The sequence below is a fragment of the Heliangelus exortis genome, chromosome 17, assembly GCF_036169615.1.
Source record: "Heliangelus exortis chromosome 17, bHelExo1.hap1, whole genome shotgun sequence".
Taxonomy (NCBI): Eukaryota; Metazoa; Chordata; class Aves; order Apodiformes; family Trochilidae; genus Heliangelus; species Heliangelus exortis.
Window position 1 is genome coordinate 15564995 of NC_092438.1, and position 21036 is coordinate 15586030.

Genomic DNA, 21036 nt, shown 5'->3' on the forward strand with positions numbered 1-21036 from the left:
AGAAATCTGCCACCTTTGCATTCCAGACACATGCACAGAGAGCCAGGAGTTGCACTCTGGGTCTCAGAAATGGAAGCTCACAATCCCTGCTCTGACTTTGTCCTTTCTTTTAAGGAAAGCATCATCAGGGCAGCCTGGCCAGGCTGTGGGAGGTCTGTGGCTGTGCTGGCCTTCACAGGGATGGTGTTGCCATGTTCTGGTTCTTAGATCCATTACTCAGAAAGATTGTTGGTGTCTGTAATGGTGAGACCCCTCCTTATTCCTTGCTCAGGACTGAAATAGGGATGTAACAAAGATATTCTGGAAGTTGGAGGAATCTAGCTGGGTTCTGGAGGAGTGGAGGTTTCTCTGAGATGACTCTGTCCTCTCCATGGAAAAGGATGTGAGGATTTTCCTTTTGTCACTCAAGGGCACAGCTATACTTTTATGTCCAAAACTAACTGCATGAAAGTGTCATCCTGGCTTGGACTAGCAAAATCCTGAAGACAATGACACTGAAGAAGATACATCCAGCAGAATGTTGTCTTCAGAACGTGCTTGCTCTGGGTCTGTTCCTTCTCTCTGGGCTGCTGGTTAGTTTTGGTCTGTTACAAAATGAGCAGCTGGAACTGCCAAACTAGTCCAGAAAGAGAGTAAGCAAACTGTCTTCTACTTTATTTGTGTTTGGCTTGTAACATGAGGATTCCAAAACATTGGAAATGTCTAGCAAGGATCCAGGCAATGGTGTGGTGATTGCAGAAGGGACTTTGGAGCTGGCAGAGCCCAGGGCCAAGCAAGAGTTTCACCAGTCTCAGATCAGAGCTTCTTTAAAAAATAAAAATTAAAGGAATGAAAGAGGTGTTTGGGTCTGGACTCTATTTTTCTCTTTTTGCTAGCTTTACCTTTGAAGTGTTTGATCTGTGTTCAGGTATGTTTAGTGATCTCTTGTCAAGTAGGCAGTATCAAATAAAAAGGAAATTGAATCTTTTTTGCATATTCAAACTATGCTGTGGTTTTGTAGGCTTGTAATAACCCAATGCTTTTGGGCTTGACTGGAGTCCCCCTCTCCAAGAATAAAAAGTTTTGGAGAAGAGAAGAACAGGGCTGTACAGTAAAACCAGACAGACTGTTCGTGCCTCTGTGAAACTTGGCTAAGCCTAACTTTGGATTTAAAAGAAAACCTTGAAGTTTTCTTACCATATGGGAAGGATGGGCTTGCTGTGGGGTTGCTGGAGCTTTTGCTGTTTGTGTGATGCTGCAGTGCACCAGTCCTACGTACTGATGGAGGAGCTCACTCTCCTGTCTTAACATGAAGATGATTTCTAGCATCTAATTCAGTCACAAAAGCCTGGGCTCAGTTCAGAAGTGTTTGGATAGCTGACTTACACTGCAGAAGAAAGAGTCCTTTCCACCTCTCAGCTCTGTGCCTCTCCCACTACCCCTTGTAGATGTAACCCATCTCTTGCTAATTGCTGCATTAACTTCTTGCTTCCAGCTGAACTCCTCAGTGGTAGAGGTTTTCACTAATCCTTTCTACATCACTGAGACATTGTTAATAAATCATTTCTCTGGGGTGGGGGGCATGTGGATTGCACTTATTTTCAGATTGATCTCAATTACATTTATCCAAATATTAAAGTTGCTTTTGACTAGACTGTCTTTTCTGCTGTTGCAGGTATTAATGGAATGAAGGGTTGCCCATCCTGTAGGTAATTGTTGCAGGGCTTTGTATTTTAATTATTCTGCTGGCTGTTAATTGTAACTTTCTTTTGAATGAAAGGATTTTGAGTCCATTTTATCACTGCTTCAATGAGATTGCTTTCCCTTGTGGTGTCCTTTGTGTTTTCTCAGCTGTATTTTTCCCCTTACAGCTACATTGAGAAGTTCACAGACTTTCTCCGTCTCTTTGTGAGCGTCCACCTACGAAGAATTGAATCCTACTCCCAGTTCCCTGTGGTGGAATTTCTGGCACTGTTGTTCAAATACACTTTCCATCAGGTACAGGCTTGCAATATCATTTTTCCTCTGGCTGTTCTCTGTTCTCTTGTCTCATAGTTTTCCCCAGTGAAAGCCTGAAGTTAACCCAGAGAAAATCAATTCACTTGTCTTACTGGCACCTCCTCAGTAACCCTGGGGAGCTGGAGATGGCTTCATGTGCTCTTGGATTTATTTGGAGACAGAGGTCACATGTAGTTACCTTGCAAGAATAACTTGTCTGGTGTTTAACTTGGCTTCTGCTTTTATTTTTTAGCTAGTCCTTGGAATGGATAATGGGATCAGGAAAAATATCTCTAGCTTCCTGTTGTGTGTCTGGGGTGTTTTTCTTCTGAATATGCTGCTTGTAGTCTATCTGAGGATGGTTTTTAGTACCTGTTACCTTGCTGTGAAAGCTGTCACAATGCAGCTCAGCCCTATTTACCCCACATGTGAATAGTGACAGGGGAGCAGGTTTATAAAATGCAGCAAGCCATGGGGTGGGCTAATGCTGAGACCAGCCTTGTGGTTCCTGGGTTTCCACCCTTGTGCTAAAGCTGTTGTTCATTTTTTAACAGCTTTAAACCTCTCCAGGGGCCTTGTAGAAATTTTAAAATAAAGCAGGAAGTTCATCTCATGGATTAAAGTATGTGCTGACCTGTATTTCCATTGTGTGGAATCAAATCTTGCCATAGCTGATGATACTCATTCTGAATTTTGGTATATTTCAGCCTACCCATGAAGGGTATTTTTCTTGCCTGGACATCTGGACACTCTTCTTGGACTACCTGACTAGCAAAATTAAAAGTCGCCTGGCAGACAAAGAAGTTGTACTCAACAGGTGAGCAGTCAGGGTGTGAGAGCTCTGAGCAGACTTCATGGTCACTATGGAAGGACTGGGAACAAAGAGCTACACATGTGCCTGAGTCCTTTTCTTTTTCCAAAATCATGAAGTGTAAGAAGTGCAAACTTCAGTGTTTCACACTGATTCAGACGAATTCAAACTGAGCAAGTTAGTGTAGAAAATCTGTCACATGTGTTGTGTGTGAGCCCAGCAGCCTTGCAGTCTGAAACAGAACTGTGATGCACTTCAGCAAATTTCAGAGCACATTTTAGCAGGTGTCAGAGGAAACTGCAAAGTGGCCTAGTAAGTGTTCATGCAGCTCATACAGCTAGTTAATGAGTTAGAGTTTTTTAAAATTTAATTAGGAATTAAAAATTCCTGTTTAAATGGAGGATGTGCTTCTGAGAAATACTTAGTGAGGCTGTGTTCGGAATTTTAGAGTTCCACTTGATTGGCTCTGTTGCCCTCTGTGTGTATGAACTGTAGCAGCGGTTGGCAGCTCTTCCTTTGCAGATGCAGTCTCCTGAAATGGGTGGCTCTCTTTTGAGAAAAGTCCCTTTGCTGCCATTTAAAAAATCTGGTCAATACATGATCAAGTTTTGGAGGCTTAAACCATGCTTTGTGCCATACTACATGCCACTTAGTGCAGAAAGTAACTTCTTTCCCTGGAACACACTGAAGTGTAAGTGGTTGGTTTTGGGAAGACAGTCTGGCATCACAACCAGAAAGGGCCAGTGTGGAACTGGCTTACAGCAGGCAGCTCTCTTCCTGTCAGCATGGGAACTGCACTTACTACATGTCTCAAGTAGCAGGTATCTGCACTTAAACTTTGGTATCATTTATTCTTAACTCCCTGCCTAACAGTGCTGAGCTCTGCCTTGGTGTCCTGCTCCTCCTCTTCACCTGGCAATGTGCACAGAACATGTGTGCTCATTGTGTCAATTTGTGTCATTTGTTCTGGGTAAAACTGAAACAATAGCTGTTGCTCTAGGAGATGTGTCAGCCTGCAAGCTCCAACCACTTCCATTTGTTTACATAGTGTTGTGCCAGAGCTACCTGCCCTTGGTGACAACTTCTGTGGCTGCAGCTCCCTGCAGCCTCTCAGGGGTGTGAGCTCTGCAGTCTGACAGCCTGGGAGTGGTTACACCACAGGAGCACAGATGAAGTTTCCTGTTCTGTGGTTTCTAAGCTTTGCATTTTGTCCAGATGACAACTTTTACTACTGGATAAATTGCCAAATCCAGAGTTAGGTCGTGTGGCAGCAGCAAAGCCACCTTGCACAGAGAGCACAGAGAGCTTACAGCTGCACAGCTGACTAGTCTGACACTTGGGTTGCTCTGAATCTCTGATGGTGTTATCCTAATGCCTGGTTTTCCAACCTGACCTCACCTAGGGAAGAGCATGACTTCTTGCATCTGGCCCCAGCTGTTTTGAGAAAGGAGGTTTTTAAAACAATCAAACTCAAACCCCCTTGAAGTCCCCAAACTTTGGCATTGTCACCAGGCATGCTCAGGTGGCTCTGTGCTGGTTTTGCAACTTGGCATTTTTCTTGGGTGATCTATGAGAAGGAGGATACTCCATGCTCCATGCAGGCTGCATAGCTCCTGAGAGGTGCAAAGATACCTTTCAGTGACATGCCTTTAGTGTCACAGTGCAGGTAGGAAAAGTGCTGGCTTTGCTTCAGAGAACAAGGGCTTGAATTCACTGACCAGCAGTGTAGAGAAAAAGGACAGCAGAACAAGTAGTCTCAGAGGAGGTCCCCTTTTGAGGAAGGCAGCAATAACTCTGCCCTATTTCATCTGTTCCTCATTTGCTGCCCAAGAAGCAGAGCATCAGGCAGGCTGCTGAGGAGCAGTTTAGCAACAAGAAGCTGTCAGTGCCTCCTGTTTGTGTACATCTGTTGTTATTCCATGCAAGCCACTCCTACCTTTCTTGTTTTGAACTCTTAGGCTGTTTCTAATCCAAAAGTTCCCCCTTTCCCTCTCAGAGTTAGTAGGATATGAGAGAGAACCACAGCTCTTCCCTTGCAGGTTAAGCTTGTGGCCTGAAATGACCTGATAGTCTTAATCCCAGGATCTGCTTGGTGTGTCCTCACCAAACCTCCACATCTGTGCCACAGACTCTTTGCTGTCACCTGTGTTACATGTTCCCTTCCCTGGAAGGCCTGGGGGTGCAGCAATCTCTGCAGAATTGTTTGCTCAGACTCCTGCTCTGTTTTCTCCCTGCTCCCAGGTACGAGGATGCTTTGGTTCTGTTGCTGACAGAGGTGTTGAATCGAATCCAGTTCAGGTATAACCAGGCACAGCTGGAGGAGCTGGATGACGAGACACTGGATGATGATGTAAGGAGCAGAGTTAACCAAGGACAGGTCCAGATGTTAACTCTTGCATTGGTAGCATTTAGAATGTCAGCAGCTAGGCAGCTGCTTCTTCACTCCCACTGTGTGGGGGGGTTGAGGTTTAAGTCAGCGTGAAAGGCATTTAACAAAAGTGTTCTTAGTTGCACCAAAAAGAATACAGCCTCTGTTTTTAAACTGGTTCTTGTGGAGAAAAAAATACTCAGGTTCAGATTATCAGAGGCAGTAGGTGTCCATGTCTGGTTCCTTTGGAATTTGAATGCTGAAATAGCTCTGAGAGAAAAGCTTTAAGCTTTACATAGGGTTGGTGCTTTTGTTTTAAGCTTATTTCTCCCAAGTCAGTCCTGGCAAACATCATCTCAGCACTGATAAACGTAAAAGAGGAGTAGGTGTCCAAAATGGATGGAGGCCAGAGCCCTTGGAAGGGCAGGTTGGTCTGCATAAGGAGTGCTGGTCATCTGAGCAGCATCAGGAGTGAACCCTTGAGGCTCATCCCTCCAGGGAACCTGGTGCAGACCCAGAGCTTGGGTGGGCAGAGTCGTTCTCACCAGGTGCTGGCAGCATATGGTAGTCATAAGGACAGTATCTCTTCAGTATCTGTGTGCCTGCAAAAGCCAAGCTCTGGAAAGGAGCTACCTAGTCTCAAGCATCAATTAAAACCTACTAATCCACCAAAAAAACCCATCTGTTTCCCTCTGAAGTGCTGTGCTTACCTTGAGGTTTCTCCCTGCAGCAGCAGACGGAGTGGCAGCGGTACTTGCGCCAGAGCCTGGAAGTGGTTGCAAAAGTCATGGAGCTCCTGCCAACTCATGCCTTTTCCACACTAGTAAGTAGCTACCTGGACCAAAAGCAGAGTGTGAAATGAGCACCAACTGCTGGAGTTTGTTACAAGCTGTTTGATAGGGACCCCAGTGCCAAACAAGTGGGGAGATTTGGTTTTTTGGATGCAAAAGCTTGGCAAGGATGAGACAGTTCTTGGTGTGTTTTAAAGAGGATACTTCAGTCAGCATCTGAGTCCTACTTGCTGGACACTGAACTCTTTAGAAGTTCCAAGCTTTCGAAGTGTAAATATTTTACAGTCACCCTTCCCTGCTGTTTATCTTGGCCTTTCTTATTAGGAGCAGGGCTGTGAATTGGACAGATGAAAGTGTCATTAGGGCTTTAAGGAGAGTGAAATCTTTGTTTAAATGAAAGGCTAGATACAGATGCTGAAAAGAGTGCTTCAGACAATCAGGAATTACATTTGATAAACACAGATAAGTGTTTCTCTCCAGCAAGTGCCTCTGCTGTTACTTGAATGGGTGGTATAAGAGTTTTCTGGGTTTGTAGCATTGTCATGATTTCTGAGGAGGAGATCTTGAGGCTGTAAGCCAGTTGAGCCCAAAATTCAGACTAGTTGATGCCTTTTCTCTGGGTGAGAAGGGCAAGTGCAGCAAGTCTCTGAATTCTGCTGGAGGTATTGCATGCCTCTGAACCATCTTCCCAGGGAACAGAGAAAATTGAGCTGCTGCAGAGGCAGAAGATGCCTGACCTGAACTTTTTTAATTGTTGTTTTTGTTTAAGAAACATTCTGGCTAGGCTAAGCACTTGAAGCCCATTACTAGAAACTTATAAGTAGAGAACAAAATAGTCTTTGTGGGACAGTAGAAGTTCCTTACAGTGTGGTGGCCAGTGAGGCAGGAAGAGGCCAGCAAATGGAGCTGCTGTTTTAGCAAGATGCATCACAGGGTGAAGAGCATGTGGCCTCCTTAAAGTAACACATTAACAGGAGGAAGACTACCTGCTTTTTAAAAATAGTTCTCCCCCTGCAGTTGTACAAAGATGCCCAACTGTTAATTTGGCACAACCTCTTAGAACCTTGGTAGTGGGTGCTTGCTTTGAGCCCTGCATTGGTTCAGTTTTGTCCTCTGGATGACCTGGGAGATGCCCAAGCAGTTTCAGGTGCTTTTCCCATCAGTGCTGTTGAATGCAGATGCTTGTCTGTAAACATTTTGATAGCTGGATTTTTGAGATGCTTATGGGTGAGGTGAATGCAGCACAAGCCTCCTGAGCTCCAGGAGTTACACCAGTTACACATCCATCTTCATATGCATACTGGTGGCATGCTGTGCTATCACTTGTCAGGCCACTGTCTTGTTGGGCTGATTGCTGGAATTTGGGGGAAAAGGAGAGATAACACAGAGAAGTGCCTTCAGAGTGGTGATTTTTGTTGTTTTCATGACAGCTGTCAAGCCCTGAGAAGCTGTGGCATGTAGGAGCAGCACAGGACCCAGCAGCTCTCCTGCTCTCCAGATGTCTTTTTGGAGGCACTAGGGAGAAATAAGAAAATTGCTCTGAGTAATTAGTAGTTGGCTGTTAACTGTTTGCAAAGCCCCCAAGTCATGCTCATTTCTTGTCTCTTCTAGTTTCCAGTTCTGCAGGATAACTTGGAAGTGTATCTGGGACTCCAGCAGTTTGTGGTCACTTCAGGGACAGGTAATAAACCAGCATCCAGCACTCCCATCCTCACTGCTGGAGGAGCTGATTGCAGAAGCACTCCAGACCCACTTTGCTGTTGCTTTTTCCTCTCATCAGTTGAGGATCTGAACACTTATATGGTGTCTAATGGCTCAGCAGTCAAAACTCCAACAACAGACAAAAGCCTAATAATGCAATTTATTTTCTTTTTTGGTATGGTTCTTCCCTTACTCTGGTACTAGAAATCATGATGCCCTCTGTGTTAAGAACAGGTATGCAGCACCAAATAGCAGAGTAACATGGAGGGGTAATGGTTACTTTTTTCCTGCCACTGGAACCTGTTTCAAGAAAGGTTGTGCTCCTGTTTGCCTTGGCCTCAGACCCAGTGTGAAATTGTCACATGAGCATTTTTATTTAAGCTTGAATTAAAACCACTGTGAGTCAATGGGGAGAATTAAGTATTTAGAGTGTAGTAGTAGGTTCTGAAGACTTCCCTAGGTTAGTACTTCAGGAGGCTTCTTGTATGAAGTGGTGCACTAAGATACCAGTGCTCTCAACTGAATAAAAATCCCAAGTATTGCTGCTCCTTCCTGGGAAATAAGGAAAGGAGCAGTAAGGAGATGTGTGTGAGGAAAGCTAAGGTGATATTTAAGTTTTCTGGTTCGATCAGGAAAGGAATCTTCAATACCTCTATTCATGGCAGAATGGTGATTGCTGTATGGGCAGTGCAGGACAAAATGTTTCTGATTTTAGGCTCATTTCAGACCTAGGAGAAGCAACTTTTAGGTTTTTTAATGCTGCAGCACCAGTCTGTATTAGAAGCTGTGACGTGGACTGGCTGTTCAGGTGATGGATCAGAAGCAGCAGCTCAGATGCAGCTGGGGATTCAGGAGGGGGTGGGAGTGCTCAGGTGCCAAAGGTATGAAATGGCAAACTTGTTGCTGAAAACTGAATCCAAAATTAAATAGGGGCAGTGGAAAGAAAAGCAGCTTTTCTTTGAAACATGATGTTGGAGAACAGGTTTGCCTTTTTTTCAAAAGGTCTGGAATATTTGGAGACCAGGTGTGCCCAGTCCAGTGTAGGACAATTGTGGAGGTAATAAGACTGGCAAGTCTAGTAATCAGTATCTGAGAAATATGAAGGAAAATAACCACACTTGGACATGAGAAGCAAATGGCTCTTGTTGAAACAAGCAGTGAGTGCCCTGTAGCCAGCAGAGGGAGTGTGAGTAATGAGCTTCTCCCCTGAGCTGGGGTGGCTTCTCCTGGACAGCAGAGAGCCAGAAAGGCTCCTGTGTGTGTAGGTGTCAGTACCAAGCAGAAGAAAAAAAATGTGCAAAAGGCTGAAATAGTTGGTAGCATCCTTTGCAGCCTCTAAAGAGGAATTTGAAGTGTGGCAGGTGGAACAGATGAACTTGTCCTACTCAGAGTGTTTCAGTCACTTGGGCAGTGCTTTGGTTTGACCTGTGACCCACTGCTGAGCTAATTTAAGAAGAATGTTTGTAATGTAATTAGAATAAACTTTGCATTTCCTGTAGCTCTGTGGTGACGTTTCCCATCCCAGAGAGCTGTGTTTATAAGTCCAAAGCTTCTGTGGTTTTGTTTTTTTCTTGTGCAAGGTTTTTACAGGATGAGTTTTCAGTTTCAGGGTTCTTAGTCAGTGGCTATTAGCACAAGTGGTTAATTACACTTCAGGCCTTGTTAGCTCCCTTGGTGATGATCCCTCCTGTCATTGCAGGTCACAGGCTGAACATCACTGCAGAGAACGACTGCCGCCGTCTGCACTGCTCCCTCAGGGACCTCAGCTCCCTGCTGCAGGCTGTGGGGAGGCTGGCAGAATACTTCACTGGGGATGTCTTTGCTGCCAGGTTCAATGATGCCCTTACAGTGGTGGAGAGGTAGGTGTGGGAGGGGGGAATTTGCTGCCCCTTCACCGGGACAGGCAGCAGTTGTCCCCAGCACAGCTCGTGTGAAATCCCCAGGTTTCTCCCTGCCTCCCCTTGCTCTGATTAAACTGAGACACAAACAACTGGATGGCCAGAACCATTCATCAGTGTTGAGTTTCCCAGATGGCTCTCTAAATCCTTCACCAAAGACATAGCTAATAGGAGGAATTAAATAAAATTAGTCACTTGGAAAAAGTACTTGTTTTCCAGCATCTGCATTGGTGATGCAGTGAAATGAGATGTAGGGCTTAATTACTTCAGAGTTGTGTCTCTCAAAGCTAAATCACCAAAGTCTCTTTTCTTAAATGAAAAGACCTGTAAAAACTGAAAGGCAGACATCATTCAGCTCTTCCCCTCCAAGAAGCAGTTAGCTCATGTTGCAAATTACAGAATTTCAGGGCCCTAGACAGCTGCCTTGGTTGTGTTGGGTTTTTTCATGCCCATGCAGGAACATCATACTTGTTGCATCTCAGCACAGGCTCTACATTATTTTCAGCTGAATGGCCTAACTGTCATGTCTGTATATTGGCTCAGTCTGGCAGAGAGCTGCATTCAGCTAAGATGCTCCTGTGGATTTGTAGGTGTGCATATCCACCTGACAGTCCCTTTTTACCACCAGAGATGTGTTTGCTTCCAGGTTGGTAAAAGTCACACTGTATGGATCCCAGATAAAGCTGTACAACATTGAGACTGCAGTACCATCAGTCCTGAAACCTGACCTCATTGATGTGTGAGTATGAGCTGTGCCCTCCAAGTGGTTGTGCCCAAATTTGGCACCCACAGGGGACAGAGGCAGTCTGACATCTCCTCAGTTTGAGGCTCCAACCACTTTCTTGGTCAATGTTCTGCAAAGTGCAAGCTCAGCAGTGATTGTGAGCTAACCAGGAGGGCTCCTTCATTTAATTGCTGAAGGTCAGGGCTGTTGGTGGGATTTTTGGACCCCTGTTTTCTCAAATTGATGGACTGAGGTTATTTAAAGAAAAATAGTGATTAGAAGTCAAAATGCCCTATTACACTGGCTGTGAAAGCAAGCTATTATTCTGCCCGTTATTAGTGGCTGTAAAAGTTTCATTCTTCCACAGGATAATTAAATGGTAAAATAAGTGTTACAATAGTGGTATCCTGAGAAACAGATCCACTGTCAGTATGTTGTTCCAGCTGATGGATTTTTTTGCTGCCAGAATCAGATCTATGGCTCAGTTAAAAGGTGGTTTTCTTTTAGCCAAGGAACCAAACCATATCCTTTCAAGACAAACAAATGCCTTCCAGCTATGCAAGCCAACAAACAAATACCTTTAATCCAGAAGCTGACATTAAGTGTGAAATCTTGATGCTGCTGGTAATAGAACACTCTCTGACAGCCTTTTAGAGGCCTTCCATTCCTAATGTTGTGTAGCACAAACCTGCTGCCTGACAGTGTCTTGTGAGCAGAGTTTAAGGCTCTCCTTTTGAAAACAGCAAGAGCTTGTTCTAGTTGGTGATTTCATATAAGGCTGGAAAACTTACACTAGATTTCATCATATAGGTCCCTGGATTTCTGCCTCTCACCCCAAATTTGTGCCATTTATCTTCCTTTAGCAGTCTCTTTCCTTTCCTGGTTTAAAATAATTTGTGAGATTTTTTTTCTCTTAGCAAGGGGGTTTTCATCCTTTCCTCTGTCCAACATCCCTGAAGAAGTTTGTGATCTTTTTTCTAAAGCTAGCCTGGCAAAGGTGCACTGTCAGATGTCTGAAGGACACTGCCTGTGTGGTTCCAAAGAAATGTCCTGACTCAAAAACACCCTTAAAAAGGCACTATGCCCAAAGTATAATCATGAGATATGATTAGAGTTTGACCTTAGCTTATTCTTATTCTTTGGCTTAATACTATTGCTGAGTGGGTGAGTTTGGATACAGCACAGCTTGAAATGTGCCTTAAATGTACAGGGTGCAGGGAAAAAAAAAAAAAAAAAAACAACAAAAAACCTGTCCCACTCGTGTGGCTTTTGTCCCCCGTGGGTGCCTGACCCTGGTGTGTCCCCTCAGCCACGCACAGTCCCTGGCAGCTCTGCAGGCCTATGCTCACTGGCTGGCACAGTTCTACAGTGAAGTTCACCGGCAGAACCCGGAGCAGTTCATCTCCCTCGTCTCCACCTCCCTGGAGGCCATCACACCCCTCATCAGCTCCAAGGTACCTCTGCAGTGCTGGGGATGGGGGTTAACCCTCTGTTGGGCAGGGGGGAATCAGTCAGGGAGAGCTGGGGTCTGGCACAGAGCCACAGCAGATGGTCCATGGATGGTTGGACCAAGAACGATGCTGGAGAGCACCACAGTACAAGAGTAAGCAACTCACAGGCCTATAAATTCAGCCTAGTGGCTTGAAAGCAGAGAAATTTCTCTCTTCCATGCTATGAAGGGATCAGACCTGTGCTCTGATTGGCAAATTCACAAACTGGCACACAAGAGATTTAAATTAAATATGAGCAAAACCTTTTTTACTCTGAAGGTAACACAGCACTGGAATGGATTGCCCAGGGAGGTTGTGGAGTCCCCATCCCTGGAGACATCCAAGACCCTCCTGGATGTATTCCTTTCAAACCAGCTCTAGGAGGTCCTGCTCTAGCAGGGGGTTTGCACCAGATGATCCTCAGAGGTCACTTCCAACCCCCTCACCATTCTGTGATTCTGTGACATAAATACTGGGAAGTGTCTTGTGCAGGAAGCTGGTCATGACATCTGGCTGGGCTGCAGCACGTGGCTGTGTGTTCACACCCCAGGCAGATGTGGCACATCAGGAGATGGTTTAGTGGTCAGGGTGGTGTAGGACTGAGAGCTGGACTTGATGACCCTGAAGGTCCTTTCCAGCCATGATGACTTTGGGTGTGCAGGGCTGTGTGTCTGGGCAGCCTGACCACCCTCTCTCTTCCAGGTGCAGGAGAAGCTGCTGCTGTCTGCCTGCCACCTCCTGGTCTCCCTGGCCACCACCGTGCGTCCTGTGTTCCTGATCAGCATCCCAGCAGTGCAGAAGGTGTTCAACAGGATCACAGACACCTCTGCCCAGCGCCTGCCCGACAAGGTGATGGGTCCTCAACATCAAGGGTGTGGGTTTGGTGTCCGTGGGAATCTGGGCCTCAGTTCTTACTGCAGTGAGGTATAACCTCAAAAATAAACATTGAAAAAAAAAAAAAAGGAGCGAGGGGCAGCAGTTCTCTCTGCTGGGGATATCCAGGGATGCCAGTGGCACAGCTTGTCAGTGATGATGTATTTCAGGCAGCAGCATAAGGAAAAACCACAATTGCATTCCTTAGCAAGTGAGAAAGGAATAAGGCCTGACACAGTCCCTGGTTCTGCATCATCTTCACAGTACAGGGACACTGATGTTGACATGCAGGAGGAGTTTCCTGTGAAACTTCTGTAATTATTCCACACACCCAAGTCAGCATTTCTGTTACAGAAGTGGCTGTGTTGTGTGCTGGTGCTGTTGTACACGCATGGAACCTTAGCATGTCAACCAGGCAAGGAGCCATGAAAGTGGCATCATCTTCATTTTATGAACATGAAGAACAGAGACTTAACATTGCAGGGAGAGCTGGGAGCTGGCTCCAGCTCTTGGGTGGTGGAGTTCTGTTCCTCACTCACCTTTGAGCCCTTGAGCCCTTTCCTCCATGAGCACTGCTGAGGTCTCAGCCTTAATTTTTTCCCTTCACTCTAGAGTTGTGCTTTAGCAAAAACTAAACTACAGTCACCGTCAAATTTTGTCTGAACAAACTCCTTGTTTTCCAGGCCCAGGTGCTGGTGTGCAGAGCCTTGTCAAACGTGTTGCTGCTGCCCTGGCCAAATCTCCCCGAGAGCGAGCAGCAGTGGGCGGTTCGTTCCACCAACCATGCCAGCCTCATTTCTGCCCTAACGAGGGAATATCGCCAATTAAAATCCAATGCCATCTTGCCACAGAGGAAAGTGCAGCTGGAGGACAGTAAGTACCAAGTTTGTTGGGGTGTGCTGCCTCCTGGCAGCTGCACTGCAAACATTGAGCTGCCTGTCTAATAACTGAGCTGGGAAACTGGAGTTAGTGTGGATAGGGAGGGCAGGAAAGGAGCAGTTTGTGTTTTCTTTATTTTTCTTGCCTCTGAGGAGTCTCTCGAATGCATGCAGGAGGTGTCACCTCTCTTTATTTTGCAGCCAAAGTGATCATCCATCAGACACTCAGCGTTTTAGAAGATATTGTGGAAAGTATCTCTGGAGAATCCACCAAGTCTCGCCAGATCTGTTATCAGTCTCTGCAAGAATCCGTGCAGGTCTCACTAGCCCTCTTCCCAGCTTTCATTCATCAGTCAGGTATAACCACAGGACAGGCTTTGGTGCTGTGAGTAGATTTGTGACCATCCAGAGTCCATCAGCATAGAATTGTGGGGGTGTTCATGGGAAGTGTGTGGCTTTCTGAGTCTCTGCTTCTGGCTGGGAAAAGGTCATCTCCCCCACCCAGGATCCAGGCACTGAAGGTTTGTCCCACTTGCAGAAGATGGAGATGCCTTGTGTTGTGTTCAGCACTGAAACCAAGGATGGAGCTGATCCTGAGAACACAAAAAACTTTAAAATACCCTGTCTGGCTGTGTTTGCCCTTTACATGCTCTCCAGAAGCTTGAAGACAAAAGTGTCATCAGATTAGGTCAAACGATGTGGAGTTTTTTCCCCTTTGTAAAAGAAAGGCTCCCAAAATGTAACCAGGACTGTTGCTGGGCAATCTTGTGGCCAGCAGCTTATATTTTGTGTCACATCAGGGTAGCTGGAATGCCCAGGAGCACCTCTCATGAAGAGCAAGGTGTCCCAGGAGACATTCTGGAGCTAGGTGGGATTTTTTTCAGGGAAGCAGGGAGACAAAACAAAGCTGAGATGCAGAGAGGATCCAAGATAGCAAGCTGATGCTGTGACTCCAGGGAAGTGTTGCCTTCAGGCTGGCAGCCTCCTGCTGTTGCTTTTTCTTGGCTGTGGAAGGCTGTATGAAGCTGCACAGCCTCTCATCTTAACCTTGTTTGTTGTGTTTGGGCTGATGAGGAATTTGCTGTGGTGATGACTGCGTAACCACGCGCTGAAGATGACTTCTGAAGCTAGCAGGGTATTTTCAGTTCCTGCCAAAAATAATAATAATAATAAAAAAAAAAAAGAAGCTGGGTTCTGTCTCCTGGCCATTCCAAGCTGTTTTGGATTTCCTTGTTTCCTGTTAACCCTGTAGGAGCAACTGGAGATGAGCCCAGACTGTGGCCAGAGCTTTCTCCAAGCCCTCTGGGTAGGCAGACCAGACTGAGGGCCTTGCTGATTGTGTCCTGTTTGTTCCAAGATGTTTGGTGCTGGTTGTGCTTCTCATTTCTGGTGTTTTCAGAACTGGATGAACATGAATCTTTGAGCCCTGTAGTACTGGCTGTTGCATCCATTTTCTAATGCCAATCTGTTGCTAAATTTCCACGAGTAAATGGGGTGCCCTGTACAGAAGGAGCAAGTATCACATAAAAGACTTAGTGATGAATTTGAAATTAACCTTAACAGTTTCTTTTTGCTTTCCTCTTCTGACTTTAGATGTGACCGATGAGATGCTGAGCTTCTTCCTCACTCTGTTTCAAGGACTAAGGGTGCAGATGGGAGTGCTTTTCACTGAGCAGATCATACAGACCTTCCTAAACATGTTCACCAGGTATTGCCCCATGTTGGTCACTTCTTTCTTATCCCTCAGGATGTGTTATCTCTGTAAACTGCTCACACAACGGATCTCTGCTCCTAAAGAGTGTACTGTTTCCAAGCTCTTTGTGTCCAGAGTTTTTTCATGTCCTAGGGCTAAATCTAAGGAAAAATGCTTCCAGGTCTGAAGTCGTGCAGCCCAAGCACATCAGTCCCACAGGCTGTGTTGCAGTTTCAGCTCTCTTTTGAGAGAGCTTTTTGGGAGTGTACAGGGCTGAACTGGAGTCTCACATTGCCTGTTAGCTCCTACCCAAGGTCTGAGGACACCCCACCAATCTCTCAGGCTTTTAGTGGGAAAGGAAGTCTATCAAACCTTAACTCTCATCTGTGGCTTAATGTACTCGGTCTGTTTTAGTTGGGCAAGTCCAGAGGCACTGCCTGCTTCCCTTTAGATGCAGATCTCTGTGGAGGTTGCTCTGCAATGACTTGGGTTTTGTCCTAGGGAGCAGTTGGCAGAGAGCATTCTCCACGAGGGCAGCACTGGCTGTCGGGTGGTGGAAAAATTCCTGAAAATCCTTCAAGTGGTGGTACAAGAGCCAGGCCAAGTATTCAAGCCTTTTCTCCCCAGTGTCATCTCCCTGTGCATGGAGCAGGTCTACCCCATCATTGCTGAGGTAGGGTGCTCTCATAGGGGTGCAGGGAGGAGGGGGGGACAGGAAGGGGAAGGCATCACTGGGTGGGGGAAATTAAGCTTCACCTCCTAAGAGCTGGAAACATCAGTCCCTGGCCAGGGAAAACTGGGTGAGTGGGCAGTGGGCAATGTAAGCAGTGGAATCTGGGGGGAATGGTGAGAGGGTGGAGTTACAAACGTGCTCAAAGGAGGAGGTAAAGCTCCAAACTTGTTGGTGTGTTCTTAGCACAATCCAGCAGGTGCTGGGTTTGATGCCTTCCTCAGGAAGAAACACTTGGATGCTTTGGGATTTGGGCTGCAAAGCTCAGCCCTGGGCAGCTATGGAGGGGATGAGGGGGATCCCAGCACAGGAGCCTGCTTTGAGTTGTGTGTTGCCCTTCGCTGCCAGCGCTCCTCTCCTGATGTGAAAGCAGAGCTGTTTGAGCTGCTTTTCCGGGTCCTCCACCACAACTGGCGGTACTTCTTCAAATCCAGTGTGCTGGCAAGTGTCCAGAGAGGAGCAGCAGAGGAGCAGATGGAGAACGAGGCACAGTTCAGTGCCATCATGCAGGTAACTCAGCTGCTCCCACAGCTGCCCAGCACTTCCTGTGATGGAGTGCAGGCTCCTTGTGTGAAAAATGTTTCCACTAAAATATCTTCATTCCCCTTGGCCTGGCAGCAGCACGGTTGACTTCACTGCTTCCCTTATTAGTTTGTGCTGAGAAGCAGCAGGAGCTCCCAGGGGTTTGTTCTGTGTTGGGGTGAAAATGTTCTGCCTGGCAGCTCTGCTGCTCCCTGTGACGTGATATCCATTCTTTGTTTGTAGGCATTTGGCCAATCCTTCCTGCAGCCTGACATTCATCTGTTCAAGCAGAATCTCTTCTACTTGGAGACACTGAACACCAAGCAGAAGCTGTACCACAAGGTGGGTCCTGGCTGACCACTGTCACTGGTCACTCTGTGCTTGGGAAGGGGTGGGTGCTCTGCTGAGGCTTGGTGCAGACAGCTCAGAAGGTCAGGATTTGGAGGCTTTTATGCCACAGCCTTTGGTTGCTGTGATCCTGATGGGCAGAGGGACGTTGCCACCTCTCTGGTACTGCTGCAGGAGGGATCCCAACTCCAGTCAGTCAAAGCCTTGAGGTGTCCCCTCCTGTGACAAGGAGGGAAAGCAGAGAACATGCACAGTGACAGCACAGTTTGTCTGAGGAAGCAAAAATGGGGATCATCAGTCTGTTCTCATCTGGCCAGCCACAGGGAATATTACTTAGCTGGTCACTGCCAGGTCGTTGTGCATCACTGTTGTGTAGGACCCATCCTCCAGACCCTCTAATTTAGACTTGTTAATTGCTGTCATGAAGGATTAGAGCTGGAATCTGGGGTCTTGGCCTTCTGGTTAGCCTGTGAAAGCAGAGCTTCCAGGTTCCCATCTGTGGTGGCAGCTGCAGGCCAGCCCATCACTTTACCAGCTGCCTGCTGCAGACTCCCTGGCTTTCAGGAGCTTTATGCAGGGCTGAAACTGGCTGGAGATGGAATGGGACTTGATGCTCTTCACTTAAATGCTTAAAACTTGGGTCAGATGTTTGAGGTAAGTGTGGCCAGGCTCACCCTTAACTTTCCAGCTGATATTAATCTAGTTGGTTGTAGCCATTTGTAGATCAGAAAGTGATTTCTGTCCTTCCAAGAGCCTGCAGATAGCTCAGAAGGTTGTGGTGTTGCAGGGGCCCTGTGCAGCCATCCTCACTCCCTCCAGGACTGTGTCCTCCTCCAGTGCTGAGCTCTGGAGCTCCCTGACCCTCTGCTTCTCTCACTGTGCAGAAGATCTTCAGGACCACTATGCTGTTCCAGTTTGTCAATGTGCTACTTCAGGTGCTTGTCCACAAGTCACACGACCTGCTGCAGGAGGAGATTGGCATTGCCACCTACAATATGGCCTCAGTGGACTTTGATGGCTTTTACTCAGCCTTTCTCCCCGAGTTCCTGGCCAGCTGTGATGGTGTGGACTCCAACCAGAAAAATGTGCTGGGAAGGAACTTCAAAATGGACCGGGTAAGAACTGCAGCAGCAGGGAGGGATGGTGCTCCCAGGGTGTGCTGCAGGGGCTGAGCTGCTCAGGGTGGTGGTTTGAGGCAAGACCCTTTCTGTTCCAAAACCCAAGGGTTTGCCCCCTTTGGTGGCAGAACTGCCATCTCATTTCTCAGACTGCTCAATGCTGTGGGAATTAGGGAATAATGTTTCCTGGAGGAAGTTTTCATAAGGGTAGACTGACATTTTCTAAAGGGGGACACTCAGATACTTGCCAAAATCCTGCTCCAGCTGCTGTCCAGATGTTTGAGGGTTACCATGGAGACAGCAGAGCAGCTGCTGTGGCTCACAGCTCTCTCAAACCCCTTGTGAACCTCCCCCTGCACCATCACAACAGTGCAGCAGGTCCTGCTTTTCATCTGCTGAGGCTTCCTGGGCCCTTCAGTCCTTCCTTTCCCCTTGGGGGTGGAGGGGAGAGAGCCTTGGGGGGATGATAGGAACATCCCGTGTGATGGGGAAGGTGGCACCCAGCAGCCTGGCAGCATGCAGTGAGCAGTTGGTGCTGCAGGTGGCTGAGTGTGACCACTGGTGTTGCACCTACCTGTGAGTCCAGGAGATGGTGCTGTGAACCTGGCCCAGTTCTCCCCAAGGGACGGAACTGGGATTGTTCAGTTTGGAGAAGAGGAGGCTGAGGGGGAGACCTCACTGCTCTCTACAGCTTCCTGGTCTTAGGAAGGTGGGGGTTGGCCTCTTCTCCCCAGTGAATAATGACAGGACCAGAGGAAATGAGCTGAAATTGCACCAGAGGAGGTTCAGGTTAAATCTGAGGAAGAATTTCTTCAGTGAACGAGTGGTCAGAGGCTGCCCAGGGAGGTGGTGGTGTCACCATCCCTGGAGGGATTTAAAATTGTGTAGATGAGGCCCTTCAGGGCATGCTCTGGTGGGCATAGTGACTTTTTAAATTTTTATTTATTTTGTGAGGACTTGGTGGATGTATGCAGTGATTTTTAGAGGTCTTTTCCAACCATGGCAATTCTCTGTGTGGCTCTGTGTCATCAGTTCTGGAGCCACCTCTGCTGCTGGGACTTGGACAGCAGAAACTCCAATGTCCTGGGCTCAGACAGGATCTGTGTCAAAACTGACGTGGGTGTTGGGCTCTCTTGGTTCCTTCCCACCCCCAGCCCCCACCTGTGGGATTCCTCTGTTTGCAGTACAACGTGTGGTGTTTGATCTTTTGCAGGACCTGCCATCGTTTACCCAGAATGTGCACAGGCTGGTGAATGACCTGCGTTACTACAGACTCTGCAATGACAGTTTGCCCCCTGGAACTGTGAAACTATAGTTACTGCACTGGACTCCTCTTTTGATCACTGTAGGGAACGGATCCATGTCTCCTTTTGCCACCACCTTCTCTCCTCCCTGGTTGTGCAGGACCCTGTGTCTTGCTCACGGGGACACCTTGGACTCACGCACCACCACGCTTCCTTTTTGGTTGGATTTTTTTATTCCCCCCCCTCCCCTCCTCTCCCTTCCCAGCCCAAAGCCCCCCAGCTGGAGTCAGCACTGTCTGCAGGATGTGTCTTAACGCCCAACCCCCCGGGCATCTCAGCTCCAAGGGAAGTCCTGGCTGCTGGGGTTTTGTTCCACCACCACCACCGCACTTCGTGTGTCCAGAGGATTTCTGTGGAGTTGCTGAAGGCCATGGACCCTCCCCACACCTCAGAAGCGCCAAAGACCTACTTCAGACATTCAAACCTTCGTGTCATTCCACCTTCCTGCCCCTGCCCAGCTCTCAGAGGAGGAGTCTCCTGATGTTGGGACTCTTTTGGCACTTCTGTCACTCCCTTTGGTTTTAAATTGCCTTGAAAAAAAAAACCTCCCTGCTCTTGGTGGGGTTTTAGAGACTTTTTTGGGTTTTTTTTTTTTTTAAACGTTTTCTCATCATTCCATTGTGATACTAAAACAACATGCTTAATGGAAATAAAGTGCTTACTTTGTTGTTTTAAATAACGAGCTGGTAATCTGGTTTAGTTTCTTGGCAGGCCTGTCTGTCAGGCAGCCATCTGCAACCTGCCCAGGAGCCTGCACTGCACCCAGGGGCAACAGGAGGGCCAGGGGCCAGCAGTGTGTCCTTGTGGTCAAGAAAGCCAATAGCATCTTGGGGTGCATCAAGAAGAGTGTGGGCAGCAGGTAGGTGGAGGGAGGTTCTGGAGAACTTTGTCCAGCACTGGGCTCCCTAGCTTGAGAGGGACAGGGAGGTGCTGGAGAGGGGACAGCAAAGGGCTTACAAAGGTGATCAGGGGACTAGGAGGAGAGTAGGGAAGTTATGAGGAGAGAGAGGCTGAGGGACTTGAGTCCTTTTAGTCTGGAGAAGACTGAGGTGGGATCTTACCAAGGCTTATAAAAAAGGGTAGGTGTCACAGGATAGGGTCAGTCTTTTTTCAGTGGTGCCCAGGGGACAGGACAAGAGGTAACGGGCACAGAAACTTGAACATAGCAAGTTCCACCTAAACATGAAGAGGATGCAGATCAGTGCTGGCTGCTTTATCTCTTGGGTCTTCCCTGGGGCTTTGTTACCCCTGGTGCTGATCAGGTCATTCCCTCCAGCAGAGTGTTGTCCAAAGTGATCCAGAGGCAGGAAAAACATCTGATATTCACAGGGCTGTATCACAGGAGAGCTAAGCTGAAGGCCAGAATAACCTGACAGTGACAGAAGGTTAAAATCCCAGTCCCTGGTCAGACAGGATGAGGTTTTCTGGAGCTTGTGAGTCTCTGGTCATGGATTTTTTTCTCTTTCCCCAGAAGTCTCTAAATCAGGTACCTGGTGTAGAGCCTGAAATCACTCCGAATTCTCTGGTTACAAAGGCAGCTGCAGTAAGGTCTGTGTGGTGGGAACAGGACCAGTCATTCATTGCAAAGGCTGGAGATGTTCTCCCATCAGTGTCTGTGGACATGGGACTGAGTGGGATGTCTGAGCATGGGCAGCTGGGAGGCACCAGGAGTGCAGGAGCATTTGCTCCATGGCTCCTTTGGTTGCAGTTTTGTGCAAAACACCCTGTGATGCACGTGTTTGCTGTTTGGAGATTTCATCTGCTGTTTGGATAACCTGTGTGCTGACAGAGCCTGGCATCCAGCCTGGAC

General features: G+C 47.3%; 1 protein-coding gene across 3 annotated transcripts in view; it reads left to right on the forward strand.

The window, feature by feature from the left end:
- XPO6 (exportin 6) overlaps nucleotides 1-19905 on the forward strand; it is a 46767-nt gene extending 26862 nt beyond the window's left edge. For 2 of the 3 annotated variants that reach the window (XM_071761082.1, XM_071761083.1), the window contains 17 exons: nucleotides 1851-1977; nucleotides 2685-2794; nucleotides 5030-5138; nucleotides 5887-5979; nucleotides 7559-7628; nucleotides 9348-9507; nucleotides 10193-10285; nucleotides 11580-11724; nucleotides 12463-12609; nucleotides 13317-13506; nucleotides 13713-13868; nucleotides 15105-15219; nucleotides 15706-15877; nucleotides 16283-16444; nucleotides 16700-16798; nucleotides 17689-17919; nucleotides 19136-19905. In XM_071761082.1, coding sequence (XP_071617183.1) covers nucleotides 1851-1977; nucleotides 2685-2794; nucleotides 5030-5138; nucleotides 5887-5979; nucleotides 7559-7628; nucleotides 9348-9507; nucleotides 10193-10285; nucleotides 11580-11724; nucleotides 12463-12609; nucleotides 13317-13506; nucleotides 13713-13868; nucleotides 15105-15219; nucleotides 15706-15877; nucleotides 16283-16444; nucleotides 16700-16798; nucleotides 17689-17919; nucleotides 19136-19237 — 2281 coding nt within the window. In that variant the 3' untranslated portion in view covers nucleotides 19238-19905. The remainder of the gene's footprint in view (nucleotides 1-1850; nucleotides 1978-2684; nucleotides 2795-5029; nucleotides 5139-5886; nucleotides 5980-7558; nucleotides 7629-9347; nucleotides 9508-10192; nucleotides 10286-11579; nucleotides 11725-12462; nucleotides 12610-13316; nucleotides 13507-13712; nucleotides 13869-15104; nucleotides 15220-15705; nucleotides 15878-16282; nucleotides 16445-16699; nucleotides 16799-17688; nucleotides 17920-19135) is intronic. The other variant, XM_071761084.1, reaches the window with a different exon arrangement.
- Nucleotides 19906-21036: the final 1131 nt, after the last annotated feature.